Source organism: Saccopteryx bilineata, chromosome 1 (genome assembly GCF_036850765.1).
Source record: "Saccopteryx bilineata isolate mSacBil1 chromosome 1, mSacBil1_pri_phased_curated, whole genome shotgun sequence".
Taxonomy (NCBI): domain Eukaryota; kingdom Metazoa; phylum Chordata; class Mammalia; order Chiroptera; family Emballonuridae; genus Saccopteryx; species Saccopteryx bilineata.
In genome coordinates, this window is record NC_089490.1 from 10,353,338 (window position 1) to 10,376,386 (window position 23,049).

At 58.3% G+C, this 23,049-nt stretch overlaps 3 protein-coding genes and 1 long non-coding RNA gene across 14 annotated transcripts; 2 read left to right on the plus strand and 2 right to left on the minus strand.

Annotated features, from left to right (window-relative positions):
- Nucleotides 1-363: 363 nt before the first annotated feature.
- Nucleotides 364-8,864, plus strand: AGPAT1 (1-acylglycerol-3-phosphate O-acyltransferase 1). Of its 7 annotated transcripts, none has more exons than XM_066259493.1 (8): nt 364-629; nt 846-994; nt 5,973-6,181; nt 6,372-6,505; nt 6,698-6,873; nt 6,974-7,069; nt 7,182-7,254; nt 7,697-8,864. In XM_066259493.1, the coding sequence occupies exons 3-8, from the start codon at nt 5,982-5,984 to the stop codon at nt 7,879-7,881; spliced, it is 864 nt and encodes a 287-aa protein (XP_066115590.1). In that variant the 5' UTR covers nt 364-629; nt 846-994; nt 5,973-5,981; the 3' UTR covers nt 7,882-8,864. The 7 variants fall into 7 exon arrangements, with proteins under 7 accessions (XP_066115590.1, XP_066115872.1, XP_066115779.1 ...); XM_066259682.1 differs by having other exon boundaries at nt 423-441; XM_066259775.1 differs by lacking the exon at nt 846-994.
- A 96-nt stretch (nt 8,865-8,960) lies between these two features.
- EGFL8 (EGF like domain multiple 8) lies at nt 8,961-10,917 on the minus strand. Of its 3 annotated transcripts, XM_066259175.1 has the most exons (8): nt 10,813-10,917; nt 10,471-10,593; nt 10,255-10,367; nt 10,076-10,171; nt 9,777-9,947; nt 9,612-9,691; nt 9,372-9,525; nt 8,961-9,100 (listed from the first exon to the last, which is right to left on the minus strand). In XM_066259175.1, exons 1-8 carry the CDS (start codon nt 10,911-10,913, stop codon nt 9,057-9,059), a joined length of 882 nt encoding a protein of 293 aa, XP_066115272.1. In that variant the 5' UTR covers nt 10,914-10,917; the 3' UTR covers nt 8,961-9,056. The 3 variants fall into 3 exon arrangements, with proteins under 3 accessions (XP_066115272.1, XP_066115178.1, XP_066115364.1); XM_066259081.1 differs by having other exon boundaries at nt 9,372-9,691; XM_066259267.1 differs by lacking the exon at nt 10,471-10,593 and having other exon boundaries at nt 9,372-9,691; nt 10,813-10,913.
- On the plus strand, nt 10,097-13,479 carry LOC136325574 (uncharacterized). The gene is made up of 3 exons (XR_010729280.1): nt 10,097-10,265; nt 10,860-10,968; nt 13,343-13,479. It is a non-coding gene; the product is annotated as an uncharacterized lncRNA (long non-coding RNA).
- PPT2 (palmitoyl-protein thioesterase 2) lies at nt 12,449-21,678 on the minus strand. Of its 3 annotated transcripts, none has more exons than XM_066258877.1 (9): nt 21,580-21,678; nt 20,495-20,691; nt 20,051-20,204; nt 19,525-19,620; nt 19,328-19,435; nt 17,889-17,972; nt 17,682-17,766; nt 13,421-13,475; nt 12,449-13,255 (listed from the first exon to the last, which is right to left on the minus strand). In XM_066258877.1, exons 2-9 carry the CDS (start codon nt 20,681-20,683, stop codon nt 13,112-13,114), a joined length of 915 nt encoding a protein of 304 aa, XP_066114974.1. In that variant the 5' UTR covers nt 20,684-20,691; nt 21,580-21,678; the 3' UTR covers nt 12,449-13,111. The 3 variants fall into 3 exon arrangements, with proteins under 3 accessions (XP_066114974.1, XP_066114883.1, XP_066115057.1); XM_066258786.1 differs by lacking the exon at nt 21,580-21,678 and adding an exon at nt 21,035-21,562; XM_066258960.1 differs by lacking the exon at nt 21,580-21,678 and adding an exon at nt 20,886-21,028.
- Nucleotides 21,679-23,049: the final 1,371 nt, after the last annotated feature.

Here is a 23,049-nt window from a genome sequence, read left to right on the forward strand (position 1 = left end):
CAGAAGCAATTGGCTCGGGACTGCATAGACCTCACCCGTCTGAACCCTCGTCTTTCCTTCATTTCCCCTTTCAGAGCCTGTCTGGACTCCTATTGGGCAACGGCTCCAAAGCAAGCGATTGGCTAGAACTCGACGGAAACTGGTAATGAGGTAAAATGCGCGTGCGCAGCAGGCGGCGGGAAGGAGTGGTCCAACCTTGTGAGGGTTGAGCTTCCTCTGGTCCCGCCCCTTCACCTCTGCCTAGTCGCCATAGTGACTGCTCTACAATTGGCGGGGTTTGGGGGTTCAAAGGACTCAAGCTCAGCCACATCCGGGTCCTCCGGATATGGTCTCTCTCGCCTGATTGGACCGTTTCTTCCGCCCCCGCCCCCCCACTAATGGGCCGCGATCGGAAAAGACGGCGAAGAGCTCAGTAAAGAGGGCAAATACTGGGGTCGCAAGGTTCAAAATGGCTCCGGCCTCCCTCGGTGACGTAGAGAGCGGAGCGTGGGCGCGCCCCTCCCTCTTAGTGAGGCAGGGAGAGGTGGGATTAGCCCGGCGTCTGGATGGTGCGAGCATCGACTTGCGGCGGGCGTGTTAACCCACCTCCCCCCTCCCTCGGCGGGACGCCTCCGTCCGCCACGCTTTAGGTGATTTACGGAGCAGAGCTGCCCGAAAGGCCCACCCCCTTTTTAATGTGACCCGTAGAACCAGAGCCGATCTCGACTCGGCCCTAAACCTCAGCAGCCGAGGCCTGCTCCACCCCTTGGCGAGTGGGTGCAGAGGGGCAAGGCCCACCCACCCACCCCCTTTTTCTTTAAGGCGACCGCGGCCGTTTGTTTTTGATGCCTGCCCTTTCCTTCTAGTTAAGATGCCTGGGAGAACGGGGGTCTTCCTCCTCGGCTGGACCCCTGGGACTTAGGCAAGCTGCTGCAGAGCTTGGGCCTCCCCTCCCGTACGAGCGTGGGCCTTTGTTCTACAGGGACCCTCCTTGTGGCCCGAGGCGCAGCCCTAGGTAACACTCCTCCCACTCCCGTGCAATCTTTACATCTTCCACCCTCCCGGGCGTGTAAGCTCGCGCCGCAGAGGGCGGCGGGCAGTCCAGCCACCAGCTGATAAGAGCGGGGATGGTGAAGGTTCAGGAGTTCTGGAGAGGTTGACGGGGAAAGGTAGCAAGCAGTGCTGGAAGGACCCTGGGTAAAGGGGTCATGGGAGTCGAGGAACGCGGGCTAGGGACGGAGCTGGATCCGTGGCTATGAAATGAAGAAGGCAGGCCTATCCCAGAGGAATCCATCAGCCTTCTTCCCGCACCCTCTTCTTCCCAAGAAAGCAGCCCGAATGCCCCGTTTCCATTGTAAGAACCAGATGCACCCTGATTCTGTGCTGGGGAAGAGGGGCTGTCTCAGCTTGGGTGCGTAAGGAGACTGATAGGAAGACACTAGAAAGCAGCGCTGAGGTTCAAGAGCCTAACAAGGAAGGCAGGGGCAGGGAGAGGTCCTGGGAAGCCTGGAAGTATCCTTTCTCTTTATAGAGGCAGGGGCTGGGGGGGCGGGGGGCTGGTGGAGGAGGAAGTTGGGACTGCCGGGAGGTAGTGAAGGGGACAAAGGGCGAAGAGACCAGACTAGAGGGACAAAGGCAGGTGAAGGACTCGGGGCTTGGCATACAGCAGATGCTTGATAAGTGTTTGGAATTGAGTGGCGGGGGACAGGAAAGGGGGTCTCGGAGAATTGGAAGCGATAAGCCGCAGATAGGGGCATTAAGGAAAAAAGGAAACCAAGAATACGTGAGGAGAGCTCAGGAAGGCTGGGGAGCGGGAATGGGCTCCGAGAGGAATACAGCACGTAGGGACACACGAGTCACGCCGGCTGAAAGGGAGCTTTATGGAGGAAATGAAAGAGATGCTGCAGCCCAGCTCTCCCCAAACTGCGAGAGCGAGAGGAGACTGGTGGATGTGACGGGGAGACGTCTGGGTGCCGGGGAGGCGATTGGCGGGCGGGGCCGTCCATCACCGCCCCCTACTTCCTGGCCCGCCCCGGAAGCCAGCAGGCGTTGGGGAGGGGTGGGGGGATAGCGGCCGCAGCGGCCCCAGCCCTCCGAGAGACGGCAGGAAGGGCGGGAGGGAGCCGGGGGGACAGCCCCCCACCAGTCCCAGCGCTATGGGCCCAGACTCCCGCTCTCCCCTCCCCTCCATCGGCCGGGGCTAGGAGACCCCCCCATTCTCTCGCCCCCTTGGCACCGACACCCCGACCGAGGCAGAGACACAGCCACCCGCCAGCACCGCTGCCGCAGCCTGGCTGGGGAGGGGGCCGGCCCCCCACGCCCCCCTCCCCGCTGAGGTGGGGGCAGGAGAGGGATGGGGCGGGGGGAGGGGCTGAAGGGGGCCTGTTGGAGCGGGTGGGGAGGGGGTCTCCTGGAGGAGATGGAGCCTGGGAGGGCAGGCTGAGGAGGGGGTCGCTGGGGAGAGGAGAGGGGGCGGGGGGGGGGGATGGGAGAGCCCCGAGGGAGGGGCAGACCCTGTGCGCTGCGGGGGGGTGTGCACAGGGAATCCTGGAGAGGGCATTCCTACACCTCCCCCGGTTTCTGGCTTCGCCCTTTGGCCCCACTCGACTCCTGGGGGGTTGGGGCCGAGCGAAGGCGGCTCCTGGCCCTCCTAACCCCCGGCAGAATTGGCGTCCTAGGAATGCCCCGGACAGGTCTGATTCCATCCAGACCGGGCCTCTTGTTTCCAGTGGCCTTCTGCACTGCTGGACCCTGACTGACACTCGAGTGCCTGGTGGGTGGGGTAGGGGGGCATATTTTCTGTGGTGAGTCGACAGCAGGAACGGCTTGTGCGCAGCCAGGTCGTCCTGTGCCGTCTGTGGGCTGTGGAGAGGGGATGTGACTTTCCATCAGGATCGCCTACTCTGATATCTCACGTCTAGCCTTGACATGTTCAAGTGTGTGTGTTTTCACACGCATATTGCACCTTGATATTTTGGGTTTCATGTTTCTTGCACATGCTATGTTTCTGCATGTTTGCTTTCGTGTGTAGAGATTCTACCTCGTTTTCTCCGGCTCACGTGTTCTGTCCACGGCCCTGCCGTCTGCAGCCGTGTCCATGCGTGGGACCCGCGGTATACCTGACTTACACACGCTCCTTCTGTGATCGGGTTGTTCTCTTTGCTGCGTATGTTTTCCCAGTCAGCGTTCACTCCACATGCATATGTGTCCCTTCGCGTGTTGCGCCGATGTGACATGTCCAAAGTGCAAGAGCTTAATGGTGACGGATATCATTTCTTAATTTTATTGACCATACATTTGGGAGCCATGTGCTCATTAACCCACGGGCACTCTGTGGTATTTCTAAGTCCTTGGTTATTTCTGCTCCAGACAGGGTCAACTTAATGTTATGTATTAGAGAAGGCAACTGGGCCTCATCTCCCCAGAGAACCGTTCCGCAGTGCCTTACCTGGCTGCCCTCCCAGGCCGTGTCTCCCTGCACGTGGTCTCTGGTAGCTTTGTGCAATCTGTGGGCGTGAAGCTCCATGCATGCCATGGGGTCAGTTCTGCCATACAGGTTATCTGTCCCCACCTCCACTGTTGCGTGTGTTCAATGACAGCGGCTACTTGCTTCGTGGCGTGGTAGTCCCCTTTCTGTGTGTTTCTGTTGTGTGTATGACGGCGTGTACCATCTTGATTGTGGTCACTGCTTCCGCTGTGGCCGTGTATCGAATGTGTATCTTTAGATTACTACTCAGCTTGGCATGTTTGTTGATTCCCCAGTGACTTTTCACAGCTCATGGCCCTCAAGAGGGTCACTGTTCTACTCATGTTCAGAATCGTTGTCCCTGTCAGTGATTGTGGTTGCCTGGGTATGTAGACAGCCTTATGATCTGTTCGGCAAGTATAGACGCTTATGAGTGCCTTCTCTGTCCTCTTCTGTCCTGGACATTGGAGATAAGACAGAGTCCCTGCCCTCAAGCTGCTTACAGAGGAGAGAGGGAGACAGAAATGCCAGTGAGCAGTTACACATGGTGGTGTTGAGGTCAGTCGCAAACTCACCTGCAAGGCTTGTTAAAATACAGATGAATGGGCCCAATGCCCAAAGTTCTGATTCAGGAGATCTGGGGTGAGGTCCAAGAAGTTATACTTCCCTCCTTTGAGAAACAGTGATCAAGATAAAAGCCTAATGAAAAGTCAGGCCTGGAGGGGTTCAGGAAGTCCTCCAAAATGTCACACTCAGCTGAGCGAGGCAGGTGAAGAGGTGGAAGGGTGTTCCGGCCAAAAGGAACAGCGTGTTCGTGGCACAGATGCATGAAAGAACACGGTGTGTTCGAGGAACTGAAGCTCGTCAGTTTGGAGTAAAAAGGCGTTTGTTTGTAGGTGGGTGGCCAAAGATGTAAACAGGTCAACTGGTCAAGAAGGGCCTCTGGGGAAAACAGGGAAATGCCCAGATTTGTCACAGAAAAGTCTCTGGCTGCCACGTGGAGGAGGGTCTGGCGGGGAAGGCTGAAGAGCCTGTTGCCGGTAGTCCAGGGGAGAAACGCTGGTCTGGTCCGCCCTCACGAACTTGGGGGGCAGCGCTGTGGGGCGGCCGGAGGCTGCCCTTTCAGAACTGACAGGGAAGGGACTTGCGTTCCTCTATTGCCTGGTACCTTTGTTCTTGGCAATGGGCTTACCTTTGAGTACAGCCCTTCCTGCCCCTGGAAAGGAGTGTCTTTGGCCCTGACGAGTTTGTGCCTGAACGCTGTTTCTGTGAATTGTGACGTACCCCCAGCAGTGGGGCCACAGAGTGGAGGAAGGAGGAAGAGCCCAGGAGGTAGGTTCCGGGTGCCCCAGGTCTTCCTCCTGAGCTTTCTCCCTCCGGGGCAGGTGGTCAGGCAGATGCCGTGGTCAGGCAGACTGCCTCGGGCCGCTGGAAGGCAGGGAAGGAGAGGTAGGATTCATTTGCCTGTCTGTAGAGGCAGGATTGATGGGTGAGGTTACTCCTGGTGTGTGTCTATCCACGGCGGTTTCTGGAACGGGAGGCTGCGTGGGTGGAGAGGGACTTTTCTAGGTCTGCATTTCCAGTCCTGTCTGGATGGTGGGATGGTGACCTCGTGGTGTGTGTGCGAATCAGTCCACCTTTATGTGTCTGTGTTTGCCTGGTGACCGAGCCTCGTTCTTGCCAGGTAGCCCTTGAGAGTGGCTGTGGTGTCCCATGACTTGCACTGTACCGCTGTGTGTGCACCTATGCACGGCAGCCGCGTCAGTGTGACTTGAGTGCTTAGGGGCACAAGCCGCTTAGGTTGAAGCTGGGAAGTTGTCCCTTAGGAGCCGTATCGCCTCAGGTTAAGTCATTTATCCTCTCCAGGCCGGTTTCCTATAAAATGCGGATTGCGTGATTTAACACAGCGTGTATATAGTATATAAACCTGACCTGTCTAACACAAAAGTAACACAAGCCACCTGTGTAATGTTTCATTTTTTGGCAGGTGCATTGAAAAACGTTTAACAGTGAAATTAGTTTTAATAATCTACTCTATCAAACCCAAAAGGTTGTCATTTCAAAATGTAATCAATATAAAAGATTATTACTGGGACATTTCCCATGGTGTTTCTGATTCCAGCTTTTTGAGATCTGACGTGTGCTTTTCCTCCAGCCCGTCTCAGTGTGGACTAGGCCACATTTCGGGTGCCCGGGAGCCACGTGTGGCTGGCTGCCGGCTGCCAGACGGGACAGTGTGGGCGCAGACCCTGACCCACTGCTAGCACTGGCTCTCCTTTCTATTGTCGTTTATTATCGTGCGTGTGTGACTTGTGGGTGCGCACGTCTCGTGTCTCCTGTGTGTCAGAAGTTACCTAGAGCCTGCGGAGAGAGCGGTGGGAGACGGTCTCCCCACCCCCTCCTAAAGAGGCTTCCGGGGGAGTTTCAGTGGGAGCTCGGGCCCCCTCCTGTGTCTCCCGCCTTCTGTGCCTGCTCTGCCCACCCCCTGCAGGCATCAGGCCCACCGTCCCTCGCCCCGCCCCTGCAGGTGACCAGGATGGAGCTGTGGCCAGGCGCGTGGCCAGTGCTGCTGCTGCTGCTCCTGCTGCTGCTCCTGCTGCTGCCCACCCTGTGGCTCTGCAGCCCCAGTGCCAAGTACTTCTTCAAGATGGCCTTCTACAACGGCTGGATCCTCTTCCTGGCCGTGCTGGCCATCCCTGTGTGCGCCGTGCGGGGACGCAACGTCGAGAACATGAAGTAAGGGCCCGGGGTGACCCGGGAACCCCAGGTCAGGGGCAGGCCGTGGGCGGGAGGTACTGTGAGGGTCTGGGACAAGAAGGGGGAGACGACTGCGCAGATGCCTAGCAGGGGGTTGGGCAGAGGGGGGCCGAGGCGTGCAGGGGGACATCAGCGGCCCCTACTGGAACCGCATGCCGTGACCCCGTAGGATCTTGCGTCTGATGCTGCTCCACATCAAATACCTGTACGGGATCCGAGTGGAGGTGCGAGGGGCTCACCACTTCCCCCCCTCGCAGCCCTACGTCGTGGTCTCCAACCACCAGAGCTCCCTGGACCTGCTTGGTGAGACCCCCGAGGCTGCGCCCCCGCATGCCCTCCCTCCTGGAGCCTGCCCTGCAGGCTTCCTTCCTGGGGGCTCAGCCCACCCTCAGCCAGGGCAGCCTTTCCTGCTCAGCAGGGGCAGGCCTTCAGTCCCCTTCCCTCCCCCAGCCCTGAGACTCAACCCGCACCCCCCACACCCCCACACCATCCCAGGGATGATGGAGGTCTTGCCCGGCCGCTGCGTGCCCATCGCCAAGCGGGAGCTGCTGTGGGCCGGCTCCGCGGGGCTGGCCTGCTGGCTGGCCGGTGTCATCTTCATTGACCGGAAGCGCACCGGGGACGCTATCAGTGTCATGTCTGAGGTCGCCCAGACCCTGCTCACCCAGGACGTGAGTCCCTGGGGGACGTGGGGCTATGAATGAATAAACTGCTAGGCATGGCCACGGGGCACCTGCGTGCGTGTCCTCCTCCACCCTCTTTCCCCCCCAGGTGCGGGTCTGGGTGTTCCCCGAGGGCACGCGCAACCACAACGGCTCCATGCTGCCCTTCAAACGTGGCGCCTTCCACCTCGCAGTGCAGGCCCAGGTGACTACTGCCCTCTGGTTCTGGGCCCCAGCCTCAGCACCCCTCCACTCTGCAGAGGCCTGTCCTGGGGGCTCCATAGGGAGCCCCGGGCTGATGGCTCTCCCCTCCCCAGGTCCCCATTGTCCCCATCGTCATGTCCTCCTACCAGGACTTCTACTGCAAGAAGGAGCGCCGCTTCACTTCCGGTGAGCGCTCAGGGTGGAGGGGGGGCGGGGCCACGGCAGCGGCTAGCGGGCCCTCCCTAGGAGGCAGGCAGGACAGCCAGTGTCCGAGCCGTGGGATGTCCGCAGGACTCTCTGAGGATTTATTCAGTGCCCCCCACACAGGGGCCCCTCTGAGAGAGGCTGGTACTGTCTAGCAGAGATACGATCCCGTGTGTGCACAGCTTGGCACTGGGCAGTAACCGCTGAGCCACTCAGCGGGGCCGGGAGGGGCTGCGTCTGCTTCTGGACAGGGTGTAAGGAAGGCTCTGGTGAGGGCCCAGGAGCAGGAGGCAGCGGGCACGCAGTGTCCAGGCTTGAGGGAACAGCGCTGAAAGGCTGAGCAGGACAGTAGTCCAGAAGCTGGGCCCAGCCTGCAGACGGAGGCCCGGGCGGACAGGCCCTGAACACTCTTGTCCCCTTCCAGGGCGATGTCAGGTCCGGGTGCTGCCCCCAGTGCCCACAGAAGGGCTGGCGCCAGATGATGTCCCAGCGCTGGCCGACAGAGTCCGCCACTCCATGCTCACCGTATTCCGAGAAATCTCCACTGATGGCAGGGGCGGAGGTGACTGCCTGAAGACGCCCGGAGGAGGGGGCGAGGCCCGGCTCTGAGCTCCCCTCCCCCTCCCCCACCTTGCTCCATGCACCTGCCAGCCCCTGGGTCCCTGAAGCAGGGCTACGCCCTCTTCCTCGGTTCCCCTCTCCCCACCCGGGCTCCTCTTTGGAGGCTTCAGCCTCTGAAGTGAATGTCTGTGTGTCGTCGTCCCCCCCCCCATGGACTCTGACCCCGCCCCTCCCGTGCCATCGTGTCTGTGGGACGGTCGCCTCCCGTCATCTCCAGTGGGTCAGCCTCCACGCGGGTGGGCGTACTCCATCCTGTCCCCGCAGGCACTATTCCTTTGTGGTCTTCTCCCCTCTCCACCCCACATTGGCCAGTGGACTCGTCCACTCTGTGAACAGTTGCCCAGCTCCACTCCCAAGTCCATGGATTCCGTGGGCTCCTCCGTTTGTGAGGACAAGTCCTCACGCTGTGCCTGGAAGCTGATGCCTGGATCACTCCTCCCAGGCTGCTCTTGGGGACCCTCCTTAGCGTTCCCCTCTCCCACAGAGCCTCCTGTCCGTGGAGGCCGGACTCCCCTCACTCAGAGGTCTGGTCCCTGCCCCGGTGCCCGGGGGCCCAGGACAGCACACTCCCGGATATCAGTTTGGTCCTCACATTTCTGCTCCCCTGTCCCTGTGGTACAGTTCTTCTGTCACCCCACCCCCTGCAGCCTGCTGTACCATCCTGACCAGGCAGGCGACAGGCAGCCGGCAGTGCTCTGCTCCCTGCTCCCTGGGCAGTTGGAGGAAGCACTGACCCTGGCCAGAGGGGGTGGGAGGGTTTTTTATTTATTTCTCTTTCTTTTGAGGTTCCCCCTCTGAGCCAGTTCATTTCCTCCCTGTGGCATTGGCCACACCCTGACTCCCATCCCAGACACGTGCCCACAACAGGGGGCCGCTGGGAGGAAAAGGAGAGGGTGGGACTCTGTTTTGCGTGGTTGGTTTTTATTATCCGGATAACAGCAAGGAACCGAGAATAAAGGTTGAGAGAGAGATCTGGACCCTCTGGCTGTGTTTTTAAGGAGTTGAAGAAGCAGTTCCCACAGGCCATGCAATCTGCCCAGCTTGAAGTCACTGCTCCTCAGTGACAGATATCCTTATCTGCACCAGCTTCCCAGCTGGAGAATCCCCAGGATTAGTGGGTCCAGTTTCTGTATAAATTAGGGGGCAGAGGCTCTGCAGATTCCTCATCGCTGTCCCTGGAGGCCCAGGCTATTGTCTTCACAGGAGCCTGGTTAATGACAAGGAGACAGGCTCACATTGGCCATGAGCTGCCTCTGGCTTGGAGTGGGTGTGAGGACTGGGGAGACTGTCACCCAGCAGTATGGGAAGCCACCAAGCTGGGGACAGCGTGAGGAGGGGTGGTGAAGTGTAACTATCTGGGGACAGCAGGGGTGAGTGAGGGCTGGGGGAGGGTTTGGGGGAGCACAGCTGACTTGGGGAGAGCCTGAGGCAGTTGTTGGGGGGGCTGGCGGCCCCAGCAGGGGGTACTGGAAACTCACAGGCGCCTAGCCGCTCCTCCAGCAACAGCACCTGGTCGCTGAGGGACTCGATCCTGTCGCCCTGGCCCCACAGTTCGGCCACCTTCTCCGGCTGCAGGTCTTCCGGTGGCGTGGGCAGCACCGCTCGGACCCAGGCCCCAGCCTGCCCAGCCCACTGCAACAGAAGAAACGCTTCGGGGGATCGGAGACGGGGCGCAGCCCGCCCCGCAGGCGCGGCCCCGCTCGCGGGCTCCCGCTCACCTGCTCCAGCCGCTCCAGGCGCCCGCGCAGCTCCCGGAGCTCCCGCCTCAGGGCTCGCTCGTCCTGCTCCGCTTCCCGAACTGGGACAGAAGAGGGCACTACCGGCCGCTGTCCGCGCCCGCAGCGGGCCCCACCCTCCCCGCCACCCACGCTCCCCGCGCTCACCTGCCACACTGAGGATGCTGGCGCTGGTCGGGGGCGCTGGGGACCCCTCCGCGCAAGAGCGCCCTCCAGGGCCCAGCACCAGGCCGGGGGGGCAAGTGCAAGTGAAGCTGCCTGCCGTGTTTAGGCAGCGGTGCGAGCACAGGGGGACTCCAGCCCGACATTCATCCACATCTAGTCACGGGAAAGAGGCGGGGACTGAGGGTGCAGGGCGGGGCCAGAGCCCAGGTGAGCGGGGCGGGGCCTGAGGGTGCAGGGCGGGGCCTAAGTCACCTTGGCGAAGAGAGGGCGGGCCGACTCACCCACGTGGCAGTGCTTCCCGCCCCAGCCTGGCGCGCACTCGCACCGGTCAGGCCGTATGCAGACGCCTCCGTTCAGGCAGGGCTTAGTGCAGACGGCTGTGGGCACAGGGCAGGCCATCAAGAAGGGCCCCAGCACCCGCTGGCGCGCCTCCCCGCGACCCGGGAGGAGCCGGCCTCACCTTCGTCACAGGTGAGCGCCCCGGGATGCCGCTTCCTCCACCCCTGGCAGCACACGGTGTGCGTCTGCAGCACCTCCCTCCTCACCTCCCGCCATGCCACACGGTACGTGGTCCTGCAACACAGCGCGCGGCTCTGGACCGTGGCCTGTGGGTCCTGGTCGGGGTTCTTGAGGTTCCCCTAGAGAGACCCCGGAAACCAGGCTCCCCGTCCTTCACCTGTAGGTGCTGCAGACGCGCCTCCCCGCGCACAGGGTCAGGTAGGGCTTATGCACTGGCTGGCTGTAGGACTCGTTGTAACGGAGCGGGACCACCAGCGTCTGCTTGGAGCAGACCCTCTGACTGCACCGAGGCGGGAGAACGTGGGACACATTACTGACGCGCCAGGTCCTGGCGGGCCTGGGGTCCTAGATGACTCGAGGCTCACTGGGGTTCAGTCCTCTCTTCCGGTGATAGCCTCGCCCTCCTTCTAAACTTCTTTGTTTTGCCCCCCCCTGTGAAGCCCCGCCCCCAGAAAGTTTTTCTGATGATCTCACCCTGCCCTGGCCCCTCTGTTGTCACCTCTCTTTGCGGGATCCACCCTTGGACCCTTCGCCCGACATCAGCAGGAGGAGAAGTGAGAGTCCACCCAAGAGAGCGCAGACCTCAGCCCTGGACCCCATGATTCTCCTGGACTCTGGACTTCGGTTACCGATTACCGGCTGCAGGCAAGAAGAGGTTAATGTCGGCCCTTCCCCTCTCCCTGCCCTCCTCCAGCTCCGGCCCCTCCAAAGCAGTCTGCTGGTGCCCTCTAAGGGTGACAGGACAGTACTCTGTACACACTCGCCCTGGTCGTCAGGAACAGCACCGGACAGACAGCACATGCTGGTCCATAGGGGCTCACGCCCTGACACACCCTCTCCCTCCCCTCTACACACACAGTGAACCCTCCCCTCCGTGACCCTCTGATCTCTAACATCCCCTCTTCCCCCTTATTCTTACTACTTTCCAAACCTCAGGTACTCACCGCTAACTACACCCCCTCCCTCCTCACACACAAACCCACACGCCGGGAGACTCCACACCTTCAACACATCCCTGCGACCCTCACACATGTGTGCCATCACGTACATCTCTCACCCAGACAACACCCCTCAACTCACACTCCGAGGCTCTGAATGAACCACACGTTCCCCATGGACATTCTCTCCCCACCTGCCTCTCCCTGGGAAACTTCAGGCCCACCAGCCTCAGCGGCAGCAGCTCAGACTGGTGGGCCGGCCCGACCGACCACAGCAGAGAGGAGGGGCTGGGCCACACGGAGTCCTCCCATTCCTGCCCCCTCCCACGGGCCTCCCCTGGAGCTCCACAGCTTGGCCCACTCAGTGGGGTCCAAGTCCCACTACCTTCACCCTATCTCAGCAACGGGCGCCCTAGAAGTATCTTTCCAACTTTCTGGGGCTCCTTCTGTCTGAGAACCCCTCAAATCAGCAGAGGCTACTGGCCATATAACACCACCAGTACCCTGGGTCCCTGCCTCCCCCTTAAACCCAATACAGACTAAGGGAGAACTGGGGGGGGGGGTGCAGAGAGCTGGCAGACAACAAAGTGGGGTCAGGTCATGCGAGAAGAGGCAGGATCGGCCGAGGAAAGAAATGGGGGAGGTCATCACAGAGGGGCAGGGGGCAACCCAGGGCACTGAGGAGAAAATTGACCCCATTTCTCGATGACATTTGTTAGGGTCTGGGGGTGGCGGGCCCAGTCGAGTCAGCCCCTGCCCCCTGTGTCAGAGCAGACAGGGCCCTATTGTCCCTCCCAAAATGCCTTCTTTCAAGGAAGAGGAGGTCCATTGTCCAGCCCCTAACCCCACGCTGGCCTACAAAGGTCGAAAAGGGGCCCAACAATGCCCACCCTGAGCCTCAGGCCCCTCGTCTAGCCCGGGGGTGGCAGGGACATTCCATACGTGAAGCGGGGGCACAAGCCACTGGAGCCAGGGGCTCGGCTCCCCAATCCTAGGCTAGGACAGGAAGACAATTGTACTCAGCAGGAAAGAACCCACGGGGAATCAGGAACCCACACAGAATGGGCACTGAGAGAGCGGAAACTCCAGGGGTCCCACCCCAGACCAGGCATCCGGGTACCCAGGCCTCAGGCTCTCCGTTCCCACCCTCTTTTGGGGAGCCAGGTCCCCCTCACCTGGAAATGAGCCAAGCCACACTGAGGAAACAGAACTTTATTTCCATAAATACAGGGGTAACCCCCATTCAACGGTACCTAAAAGAGGGGCTGGGGCCTCAAAGAAACCAGGCTCCCAGAGGGTTCCCCAACACTGAACATAGGGACTGGGGGATCCCCAAACCTGAGATGGGCCTCACAGGCCACAGATATACCCCAACACTGACACTTCAAGAATGGAACTGTCCCCATAGGGGAGCCTCAGGACCCCACTCTCATGGGTAGTCCTTCCTAGGGGCGGGAGGGCTGACGAGGGAGCTCAGAGTCAAAGGGGACGTGGAGCACAGAAGCTAACAATGTCCTGAGTGGCCTGGAAGAAACCCCTGTGGTGGGCAGGCTGGGGTCCCCTCCTGTACAGCCAGAGATGGAGGAGCAGCCACACGTTAAAAACCTGGTTTTTCACGTCCCAACCTCAGCCTTGGGAGGAAAGGAGAGCGTGGAGCAACCCCCAGATGAAGACAGGAGGTGGACGAGCCCAGGACGGACGTGGCATTCACGGAACACAGGAGGGGGTCCTGGTTGGCTGGCAGGGGCAGTGTGTGAGCAATGACATGGTCACAGGCACAACAGAGCTGGACATTTGCTTCCCAAGGTCACCACTTGGTGTCTGGGCCAGAGAGTTCCTGGGGGACCCCTGGGGATGTCCTCAGGAGAGCCAAGGTTCAATGCAGGTCTCATAGAGGGTTTGGTTGGAGTGCCAGGCTGTGTGGGCAATGCCAGCCATTGGACACCGCACGATGGCCCCCCGGGCCAAGAGAGTCTTCAACCCAAAAGAATCCCGAAGGTAAACCTTAGAGGCGGGTGAAGGGGGAGGGAAGAAAGACAGAGGGAGAGACAAAGTGAGCTCCTTCTGTTGTCTCAGGACCCCTCCCCACAGGGTGCACCCTTCACGAGACAGCAGCGGGGAGAGCTGCAGACTGAGCTGGGACAGCGCAGAGGAAATCCCGGGACTCACCGGCTGCTCCTCCATCTCCAAGACTGTCTCGTTTGAATCATAGAAACCGAAGAAGCTACAGAGAGATGGGGGAGGGGGCATTATCAGAAAAGCTGGAGAAAACCAGGGTGGGCTAGTACCCTGTAGGAACTGAGCCTCTTGGGGAGACGGGCAGCAGGGGGGACACTCAAAATACTTAACTAGAGGCCCTGGCCGGTTGGCTCAGCGTTGGAGTGTCAGCCTGGTATGTGGAAGTGCCGGGTTCAATTCCTGGCCAGGGCACACAGGAGAGGTGCCCATCTGCTTCTCCACCCTTTCCCCTCTCCTTTCTATCTCTCTTCCCCTCCCGCAGCCAAGGCTCCATTAGAGCAAAGTTGGCCCAGGCACTGAGGATGGCTCCATGGCCTCCACCTCAGGCACTAGAATGGCTCCTGTTGCAACAGAGAACGCCCCCTGGTGGGCATGCTGGGTGGATCCTGGTCAGGCACATGCTGGAGTCTCTCTGCCTCCCAGCTTCTCACTTCAGAAAAATACAAAAAAAAAAAAAAACTTAACTAGACATCATGTGCCCCATGAGGCATGCACTGAGGACACAGCACCACTTCTGCTGAATGCCCATCGGAAATGTATCACCTAAATCTACTCCTGAGGAAATAGGGCCCTAGCTAGTTTGCTCAGTGGATAGAGTGTCAGCCTGGCACAGGTTCGATTCCCAGTCAGGGCACACAGGAGAAACAACCACCTGCTTCTCTTCCTCTTACCCTCCTGCAACCAGTGGCTTGATTGGTTCAAGAGTCTCCCAGGCACTGAGAACAGCAAATTGGTCAGTCCCAATACATCAGCCTCAGGTGCTAAAAATAGCTCTGTTAATTCAAGCATCTGCCCCAGACTGGGGTTGCTGGGTGGATCCCAGTTTGGTGCATGTCTGAGGGAGTCTGTCTCACTATATCTCCCTCTCACTTAAAAAGAAAAAATCTAGGCCCTGGCCGGTTGGCTCAGTGGTAGAGCATCAGCCTGGCGTGCAGAAGTCCCGGGTTCGATTCCCGGCCAGGGCACACAGAAGTGCCCATCTGCTTCTCCACCCCTCCCCCTCTCCTTCCTCTCTGCCTCTCTTCCCCTCCTGCAGCCGAGGCTCCATTGGAGCAAAAATGGCCCGGGCGCTGGGGATGGCTCCTTGGCCTCTCCCCCAAGCGCTAGAGTGGCTCTGGTCGCAACAGAGCAACGCCCCGGAGGGGCAGAGCATCGTCCCCTGGTGGGTGTGCCAAGTGGATCCTGGTCGGGCGCATGCGGGAGTCTGTCTGTCCCCGTTTCTAGCTTCAGAAAAATACAAAAAAAAAAAAAAAAAGGAAAAAGAAAAAATCTAAGCATGAGGAAATAAGCAATGAGCCCAAACTGAGGGACATTCTGCAAAAGACACATGAAACCTACATGCAATATGTGGTCCTGGCTGGAGATTACACTGAAATTTTTTTTTCCTAAAAGGACAATTGGAAAAATTTGAATGAGGTTACAGAGTACTGTATCAATGTCAATTTCCTGATTTTGATAATTGGACTGCAGATATGTAAAAAAAAAATACCCTGTATGCAGGAAATAGACATACTGAAGTTTTAGGGGTAAAGAGACAATGTCTACCACCTACTCTCAAACAATTCACACACACACTTTATATAGAGAGAGGGTGCTAACAGACACAGTAAAATGTGCATTTGGGGAAACTGAAGAGTATACAGGATTGCTTTGTACTACTTTGGTGACTTAAGCATGAAATTGTTTCAAATCTTAATTTTTTTTTTTTTTTCAGTGAGAGGAGGTGAGGCAGAGACAGACACACACACCCCCCACTTGCCTCCACTGGAAACCACCCAGAAAGCCCACTAGGGGGCGATGTTTTACCCATCTGGGGCCTTGCTTCATTGCTCAGCAACCAAGCTCTTAGGCCTGAGGTGGAGGCCACAGAGCCATCCTCAGCGTCCAAGGCCAACTTGCTCCAATCGAGGTGGGAGGAGAAAGAAGCAAGAGGGGAAAGGGTGGAGAAGCAGATGGACGCTTCTCCTGTGTGCCCTGGCCAGGAATCAAACCCAGGACATCTGCACGCCTGGCCAAAGCTCTACCAATGAGTCAACTGGCCAGGGCCTTAACTAAGAATCTTTAAGTGGCACGGGTGCTGAGTGGGCGCTGGGGATGAGATACTGAGCAAGTGCTGACAATAGTAAGTCCAATGGGCTGCAGGAGCAAGTAGGAGAGGCCACTGCCCCAGCTGAGAGCGTCAGCAAAGGCTTCCCACGCTGACCCTGGACTGGGGACGGCTGTCTGTCCCCGGCAGAGAGCACAAGAGCAAAGGCACGCCTGGGGGAGCTGGGCCCGGGACTGGGGGACTGTGGAGAGGCTGGAGTTCCTAAGGGGCAGGACAGCGGTGGGGACACAAAGACCTGGGCGTGTGCTCCAGCTCGGCCACACTCCCCACGGGGTGCAGCTGAGCGTGTCACTTCTCTTTGTCCTGCACCAGCAATGCCTCCTTGGTAGAGAGGAAGTGAGACGTTGTGGTTAACAGATCGCCTGACTCTGCCACCGACTAGCTCGATAAATGTGATGCGTATGATCTCATCTCTTTGCAGCCAGGTTTCCTCAAATGTCAAATGCGGGTAACAGTAACTACCCACAGGGTTGTTCTGAGAATTAAATGAGCTTTGTTTGAAAAGTCCTTAGAATGCTGCCCTGGGACCTAAGAGCTGCTATGTAACTATGAGCTATTACTCTCTTCATAGGGTTGCTGTGGATCTGACATGAAATATAAATAAATCCCATGTCATTATATGGGAGGTTACTCCTTCTCTCAGCACCTGCCAGCCCTGGCTGTATGGCCCAGTTGGTTTGAGCCTTATCCTGAGCACAGAGGTTGCTGGTTCGATCCCCGGTCAGGGCACACACAGGAACAGATGTGTTCCTGCCTCTCTCTCTCTCTCTCTCTCTCTCTCTCCCTCCCTCTCTCTCTCTCTCCCCCCCCCTTCCTCTCTCTAAAATTAATCAGTAAAAACAATTTTTTAAAGCCCTCCAATGCCTTCCCACTTTACTTAGAATAAAAAGTCAAGGGTCACGGTGGCTAGGGGCTGGGAGAGGCAGGGCTGAGGCACTGAGTGTTTAATGGGTCCAGAGTTTCTGTCTAAGGAGAGGAAAAAAAAAGTTCTGGAGACAGATGGTAGTGATGGTCACACAATAAAGTGAATGTACATGATGCCACTGCACTGATACTTAAAATGGTCAATTTTACGTTGAGTATATTTTATAGAGGAAAAGAAAGAAAGTCAAGGGCCATCCTTTGCCCTCCAAAGGCTCTCGATGTAACTGGCGCCCTGGTTCCTCTTTCCGTCTGGTCTGCCACCCTCCCTGGCGCCCTGGGCACCGGCTCCTCAGGCCTCCCACCCGCCCCGGGGCCTGTGCAGGTGCCGTCCTCCTCCTCCCCGGCCTCTCCTGCCCCCACGGGCTTGCACAACGCCTTCCCTCATCTCCTTCGGTCTCTGCTCAAAGGGCGACTCTCCAAGGACGGCGTCTCCGGCAGCTAACACTGGCTCCGGTCACCCTCTCGTCCCTTCCTCCGCCGATTTCATTACGGCCTGCCATACCCATTCCCATTTATCACCGGTCTGCTCCCCCAGAACGTGAGCCACTATACATGACAGCAGGGCCTTCTCTTCCATCTGAACCCCAAACAGTGCTCATGAGTGACTAAGTGGGTCAGGCGACATGTCAGATCACCCATGCTGACCTGCAAGGGAGGCACACGCAGGCTGCCATGGGGACCTGGACTTCCCCAAGGAACAGGGTGGAAGGGATGAGTATGGGGCGGGGGCAATCCCAGGAAGCCAGGTAAGGAAAAGAGGTCACAGGAAATGGGTTAAAATGGCATGGAACTATTTATACACACTGTCCCAATGTCAGTTTCCTGATGTTGACATTGTGCAAGCATGACACAGGACGCAGCCAGCGGGGACACTGGGTGAAGGAGGCAGAGCACCTCTCTAAGCTCTGCAATCTCCTAGACATGCATACTTGTTCCAAGTTTTTATAAAACAGGGTGGTGGGGATGGAGAGGAGGTAGGGTCAGCAAGACAGTGACTGGCCTGATACCGGGGCTGCGGGGTGACTCCCAGGATCTGGCCCCGGCTGCCAGGCTCAACAGTGGCATTGACCGAACAAGGGAACGTTTCAGGCATGAGGTGAGGACCGGTGGAGATGAGGGGGCACCCTTGGCCAATCTTCAGGCCACACGGTCCCTCGTTACCTGGACTGCCAGGGGGTAATCACACCGTCGTCAGGGCCCCCGATCAGCACCATGCGGCCCACACGGAGGAAGTTCTTCCGCCACGCTGCACGTTGAGGAGAGGGCCCAAGTCAGGCACCGGGGTCAGGCCAGGGTGGAGCGGGGAACATGGAGGGGGGAGTCAGAAAAGCAGAGAAACGGGCCCCTGGGGGAAGCCTGGGGTCTCACCGGTGGCATTGGGATGGTCTCTTTCCCCGTTGATCAGGGCCAGGAAGCTGCTGGCATTGAGGTACAAGTCATCGTGGTGGGGGTCTGGGTACAAACAGCATTTTGAAAATCAGAGGAGCAGGGAGAGGAAGCAAGACTGGAGACTGGAAGACCAGTCTGGAGGCGACAGTAATAGACAAGGTGAAGACTAATACAATGTAGCAATGATAATAATCACTAAGCAGGGCAGCAAACACCTTTATCCAGCACCTACTACGAGCCGGATCCTGTCCAAAGTAGACATTATATTTATTCACGTATTTAATGAATACCACCACCCACCCTATAAAGCAAGTACTACACTATTATTTCACAGACGAGGAAAAGTGAGTCACAGGAAGCTTAAGGAATACCCAAGGTCACCCAGCAGGGTCTGACTTCAAACGCCAGCCGTCTGCACCCAGCATGCGTGGTCTTAAAAAGTTCCCTAGCCTGGCCTGTGGTGGCGCAGTGGATAAAGCATCAACCTGGAAACAATGAGGTTGCCGGTTCAAAACCCTGGGCTTGCCTGGTCAAGGCACATATGGGAGTTGATGCTTCCTGCTTCTCCCCCCTTCTCTCTCTCTCTCTCTTCCCTCTCTATAATGAATAAATAAAATCTTTAAAAAAAAAAGTTCCCTAGACAGGCCCTGGCCGGTTGGCTCAGTGGTAGAGCGTCAGCCTGGTGTGCGGAAGTCCCGGGTTCGATTGCCGGCCAGGGCACACAGGAGAAGCGCCCATCTGCTTCTTCACCCCTCCCCCTCTCCTTCCTCTCTGTCTCTCTCTTCCCCTCCTGCAGCCAAGGCTCAACTGGAGCAAAGATGGCCCAGGCGCTGGGGATGGCTCTGTGGCCTCTGCCCCAGGCTCTAGAGTGGCTCTGGTCCCAACAGAGCGATGCCCCGGATGGGCAGAGCATCGCCCCCTGGTGGGCGTGCCAGCTGGATCCTGGTCGGGCGCAGGCAGGAGTCTGTCTGACTGCCTCCCCGTTTCCAGCTTCAGAAAAATACAAAAAAAAAAAAAAAAAAAGTTCCCTAGACAGGTGCACTAGGCCCACTGCTCATTTCTGTAAATAAAGTTTATGGGAACACGGACACACTCGTTTCCCTGTGGTGTATGGCTGCTTCCACACTGGCGTGCCAGAGTCCAAGTTGTTGTGACAAACTATATGGCCTGCAAAACTGAAAATATTTATGATCTGGCCCTTTAAAGAAAAAGTTGGCTGACCCCTGGACCAGACTCTACGTTTTGAGACACTAGGTAATACATATAAAGCATTCTGAACAGTGCCTGTTCACACATTGTTATCATTATCGTTATCACCGTTATTGTTGCTGTTGGTTAGGGTACAGCGGGGGCACCAGGCCCGACCCACCCTCCAGGGTCCCCCTCCACGGAGGTCCAGTTTAGCATCCCCTACTCACCATGCCAGTAGTTGCATATGGAGAACTCCTGCCCCCAAGGGCTATAGCAGATCCGGTAGAGGTTAGATCTCATGGAGGTAGGGAACAGCCACTTCAAGTAGTCCGTATCTGGGAGGAGAACACAAGTGCCCAGTGGCCCCAAGCCTTTGTGTCCCCAGAACTCAGGGCCCCCTATGAAGCCCAGAGTACCCACTCACCTCCATACTGGCCCATCTGTGGAGAGGAGAGAGAGATGAAGGAGTCCACGTTGTGCTCATCCATCACGGAGAGCAGCGCCCGGCACACCAGGCCCCCTGCCGGCAGACCGCCACCCCAGGAAGGTGGTGAGGGACAACCAGGCCAACAGGCCTCTTCCCCACTCCGCCTCGCCCCCCAACCAGAGTGCACAGAAACAAGGCTGAGCTAGGCACAGCCTGTGGCAACAGGGTCCCAGGCCGTGTAAACGACAGAGCCGGGGTTAGACTCCCGGCCTTCCACCTCTGAACTCTAGGGTACTTTTTATGGCCCCACTCACCACCTCCTTGGTGCAGGAACCATGGGTAAGGGAGAAAGGAGGGGGCAGAAGTGCAGGGAGCCTCCCACTCAGGACACACACGGAGATGAGACCCAGGTGCTGAAAAGGGGCATCCCGACTGGAGCAATGTGGTTCAGAAAAGGGGACACTAGGAATTGTCTCTCAGATAAGGATCAAGTTTCGAATTGGGGGTGGGGGTGGGCACCTACCCTGCGAGTAGCAGATGAGATGCACCCCTTGAGGGGCCTTGGCCATGATAGGGGCCACAGCCTCCCGGAACCCCTCCACCTGTTCCCACAGGGGCCGCAAGCTCTCTCTGCCATCGAAGAGATCCAGCACGGTCACCGCAGTCCCGGGGTGTGTCTGTGGGAAGGGGGGCAATACTGCAACTGGGGACGGACCGGGAGGCCCCTGCACACCACCTCCCGGGCTGCGCCCACAATGCCTGCTGCGCCTTGCCAGAACCAGGGGTTCCGTCCGCCACCCAACGTCCCCCACGCCAGCACCAGTTCCCGAGGAGGCGGGCAGGCCCCGAGGGGCGGCTTCCAGCGCCTCGTTCTCCCCGCCACACACCCCCACCCCCACCCTCACCCCCACCCTCCAGCCGCCGTAGATTCCTCGGACGCCCCACGACCGGGCGTCCCCTGCCCGACCTCGTTGATGTATTCCAGCAGGTGGCGGAAGCTGTACGAGCTGTCGAAGAGCCCGTGCACCACGATGACCGGCTTGTAGGCAGCCAGGCGGGGCACGCGGGCTGCCGGCAGCAGCAGCAGCAGCCTCAGGAGGAGCAGCAGGAGCAGGACACCCGCACGGGGCAGCCGCGGCCCCCGGAGCCCCAGCATGCTGTCGCCTGAAAAGGGGGCGACGAGAGCTGGTGAGGGAGATGACAGCGCCCGCGCCCCTCGGCACAGACACCGGGCCATCGAGCCTCTCCCGCCCGTGCTCCCTCCAGGTTCTGGGTCCCCTAAAACAGCCAACTTTTCGTTGACGCGGGTCCTCTCCCCACAAACACACCCACTCCAGCGTGGACGCACAGACACGCACCCGAAGCCCCGCCCCCAGCTCAGCGGGGACCGGGTCCCCGGGCCTAGGACCGTCCTGAAGCATCGCCCGAGTGTGCACCCCCCGCGGCTGTGCAGGGAGGACCCCTGGGCGGCAGCAGCCCGGGTGCCCGGGAGAGTGCCAGGTCCCACCTGGCCTCGCTCCCAGAGCCTCGCTCCGCCCGCCGTTGACTGCGCCCCAGTCTGGAAGCCCGCGGGGGAGGGGACAAGGGTCAGGACAGCGTGCGCCGGAGAATGACGGACAGGCGAGGGGCGGCTGCTCGGGGGCGCGCTCCGCCGTCACGTCCGGGGCTTTCCCTGGCAACCGTGCCGGCGTCCTCCGCAACGCAGGCGGGTAGACCGGACGGGCCATGGAACTTTCCATTGCGTCCTCGGAGCAGGGGAGGAAACGGTTGGAGCGATCCATTTTAGATCGGTGAGGAAAGGAAGGAACAGTCAAGATATCCTGGGAACGGAAGGGAGGCCTCCACCCCGGTGACCGCTTCTGGGGCCCAGTTCCGCAGGACAGCACGCGTCCCGCTGGGGGACAGACTCGGGGAAGGCGACGCTCCGCACTTCGTCGTCGTCCACCTGCCGAGGGCTGGAACCAGGCCAGGCCAGGCCAGGCCAAACCTACCCCTGCCTGCCCGCCCCAGGTCAGCCTCTTACAACTCTTGATTCTGAAGTGCGTGTCGTACCCGTGTCTCCAGAGACGCCGAGAGTCCTCCTGGCCCCTTGAGCTAAAAGAGCAGTCTGGCCCAGTTTCTCCTGCCTTATTCTCAGCGCCCCATAAAGGATCCACCCCCAAGGGGCGGAGGGCCCCCGAGGCAGCACTCACTGACTCACGCTTGCGTGGCTTCCACCAGACTTTCAACCAGAGCGACCCCCACAATCGGGCCCTTAGCAGGGAGCTCGCATGGATAGGTGGCTCCCCGCCCACACCCTTCCACCCAGTCCAGACTTCCAAGCTCCAGGGTATCCCCACATCTCCACCTGTGACCCGTGAAGAATCTAGTGAAGAAATAAAATGGACTCACTATAGCCAAGCTGCTCGATTACTAAAGTCAGGCAGGCTGAGGTATGAAGAAATTATTTTATTATTTCAATGTAAACTTTTAAAAAAAGATTTTACTTCTTGATTTTTTTATATAATTTTTTTATTTATTCATTTTAGAGAGGAGAGGGAGAGACAGAGAGAGAGAGAGGGAGAGAGCGCGAGAGAGAAGAGACAGAAGGGGGGGGAGGAGCTGGAAGCATCAACTCCCATATGTGCCTTGACCAGGCAAGCCCAGGGTTTTGAACCGGCAACCTCAGCATTTCCAGGTCGACGCTTTATCCACTGCGCCACCACAGGTCAGGCCTTCTTGATTTTTTTTAAAGATAGGAGAGAGAGAGAGAGAGAGAGAGAGAGAGAGAAGGGGGTTAGAGAGGAGCCGGAAGCATCAACTCATAGTAGGAAAGTGCCCTGACCCGGGTTTCAAACCCATGACCTCAGCATTCCAGGTCCACACTCCATTCACTGCACCACAGGTCAGGCTGAATTGAACTTTTGAACTTTCTAGTCCTGTGTCAGTGCCATCAGACGTCCAGATAACTCTGATTATCCCCTGAGGGACTAAGGAAAGACTATTCAGGTATCCAGACCACCTGACATCCAGCATCCAGACCTCCGGTCATCGAGAGGATTACCAATCCAGAGGCTAAGAACGCAGAATGGATTCTTCTCAAGAAATGTACTTTCTACTATAAGAACTCTCAGCTTTTCTTTCTTCTTGGGAACACTGGATATTTTGCCTAATTGTGTTACCGGCTTGCAAACCCTAAGACCCTTGAACAAATCCTTGTTGTTTATTTCTAGCAGAGCTTCTAGACTCTTGTTGAGTTCCTTGGACACGGGGGCACCCTAGCTAAAACTTCAACTTAGCATTTGAAGATGTTTCCTTTGAGCAAAGGACTTCCTAGGTTGTATGAACCCCTTCTTTTTCTTTTTTAACAAGGTCTTTGCTGGTCTACAGTCCCTCCCAGTCAAACCAGTTTGAGCTCTGAGTCCATAGAATCCAGAACAAGGAACAATGATCTAAATCTCGGCAGCCTGGCTTTGGCCCGGGTGAGGGTCTCTGTACAGCTAGCTCTATAGCCTTTGTTCATATTCAAGGGGGGGGGGGGAA

Excerpts from the sequence above, each read along its gene's own strand:
- AGPAT1 (XM_066259493.1), top strand. The coding sequence starts at position 5,982 with ATGGAGCTGTGGCCAGGCGCGTGGCCAGTGCTGCTGCTGCTGCTCCTG. Across the intron at positions 6,182-6,371 it reads CGCAACGTCGAGAACATGAA|GATCTTGCGTCTGATGCTGC; the intron begins GTAAGGGCCCGG and ends GTGACCCCGTAG. Across the intron at positions 6,506-6,697 it reads GAGCTCCCTGGACCTGCTTG|GGATGATGGAGGTCTTGCCC; the intron begins GTGAGACCCCCG and ends ACACCATCCCAG.
- PPT2 (XM_066258786.1), bottom strand. The coding sequence starts at position 21,308 with ATGGATCGCTCCAACCGTTTCCTCCCCTGCTCCGAGGACGCAATGGAA. Across the intron at positions 20,205-20,494 it reads TGCTGGAATACATCAACGAG|ACACACCCCGGGACTGCGGT; the intron begins GTCGGGCAGGGG and ends CCCTTCCCACAG. Across the intron at positions 19,621-20,050 it reads TCTCATCTGCTACTCGCAGG|GGGGCCTGGTGTGCCGGGCG; the intron begins GTAGGTGCCCAC and ends GTCTGCCGGCAG.
- EGFL8 (XM_066259081.1), bottom strand. The coding sequence starts at position 10,913 with ATGGGGTCCAGGGCTGAGGTCTGCGCTCTCTTGGGTGGACTCTCACTT. Across the intron at positions 10,594-10,812 it reads GGTGGATCCCGCAAAGAGAG|TCAGAGGGTCTGCTCCAAGC; the intron begins GTGACAACAGAG and ends GCCTCGGTGCAG. Across the intron at positions 10,172-10,254 it reads GGCGCTCACCTGTGACGAAG|CCGTCTGCACTAAGCCCTGC; the intron begins GTGAGGCCGGCT and ends CTGTGCCCACAG.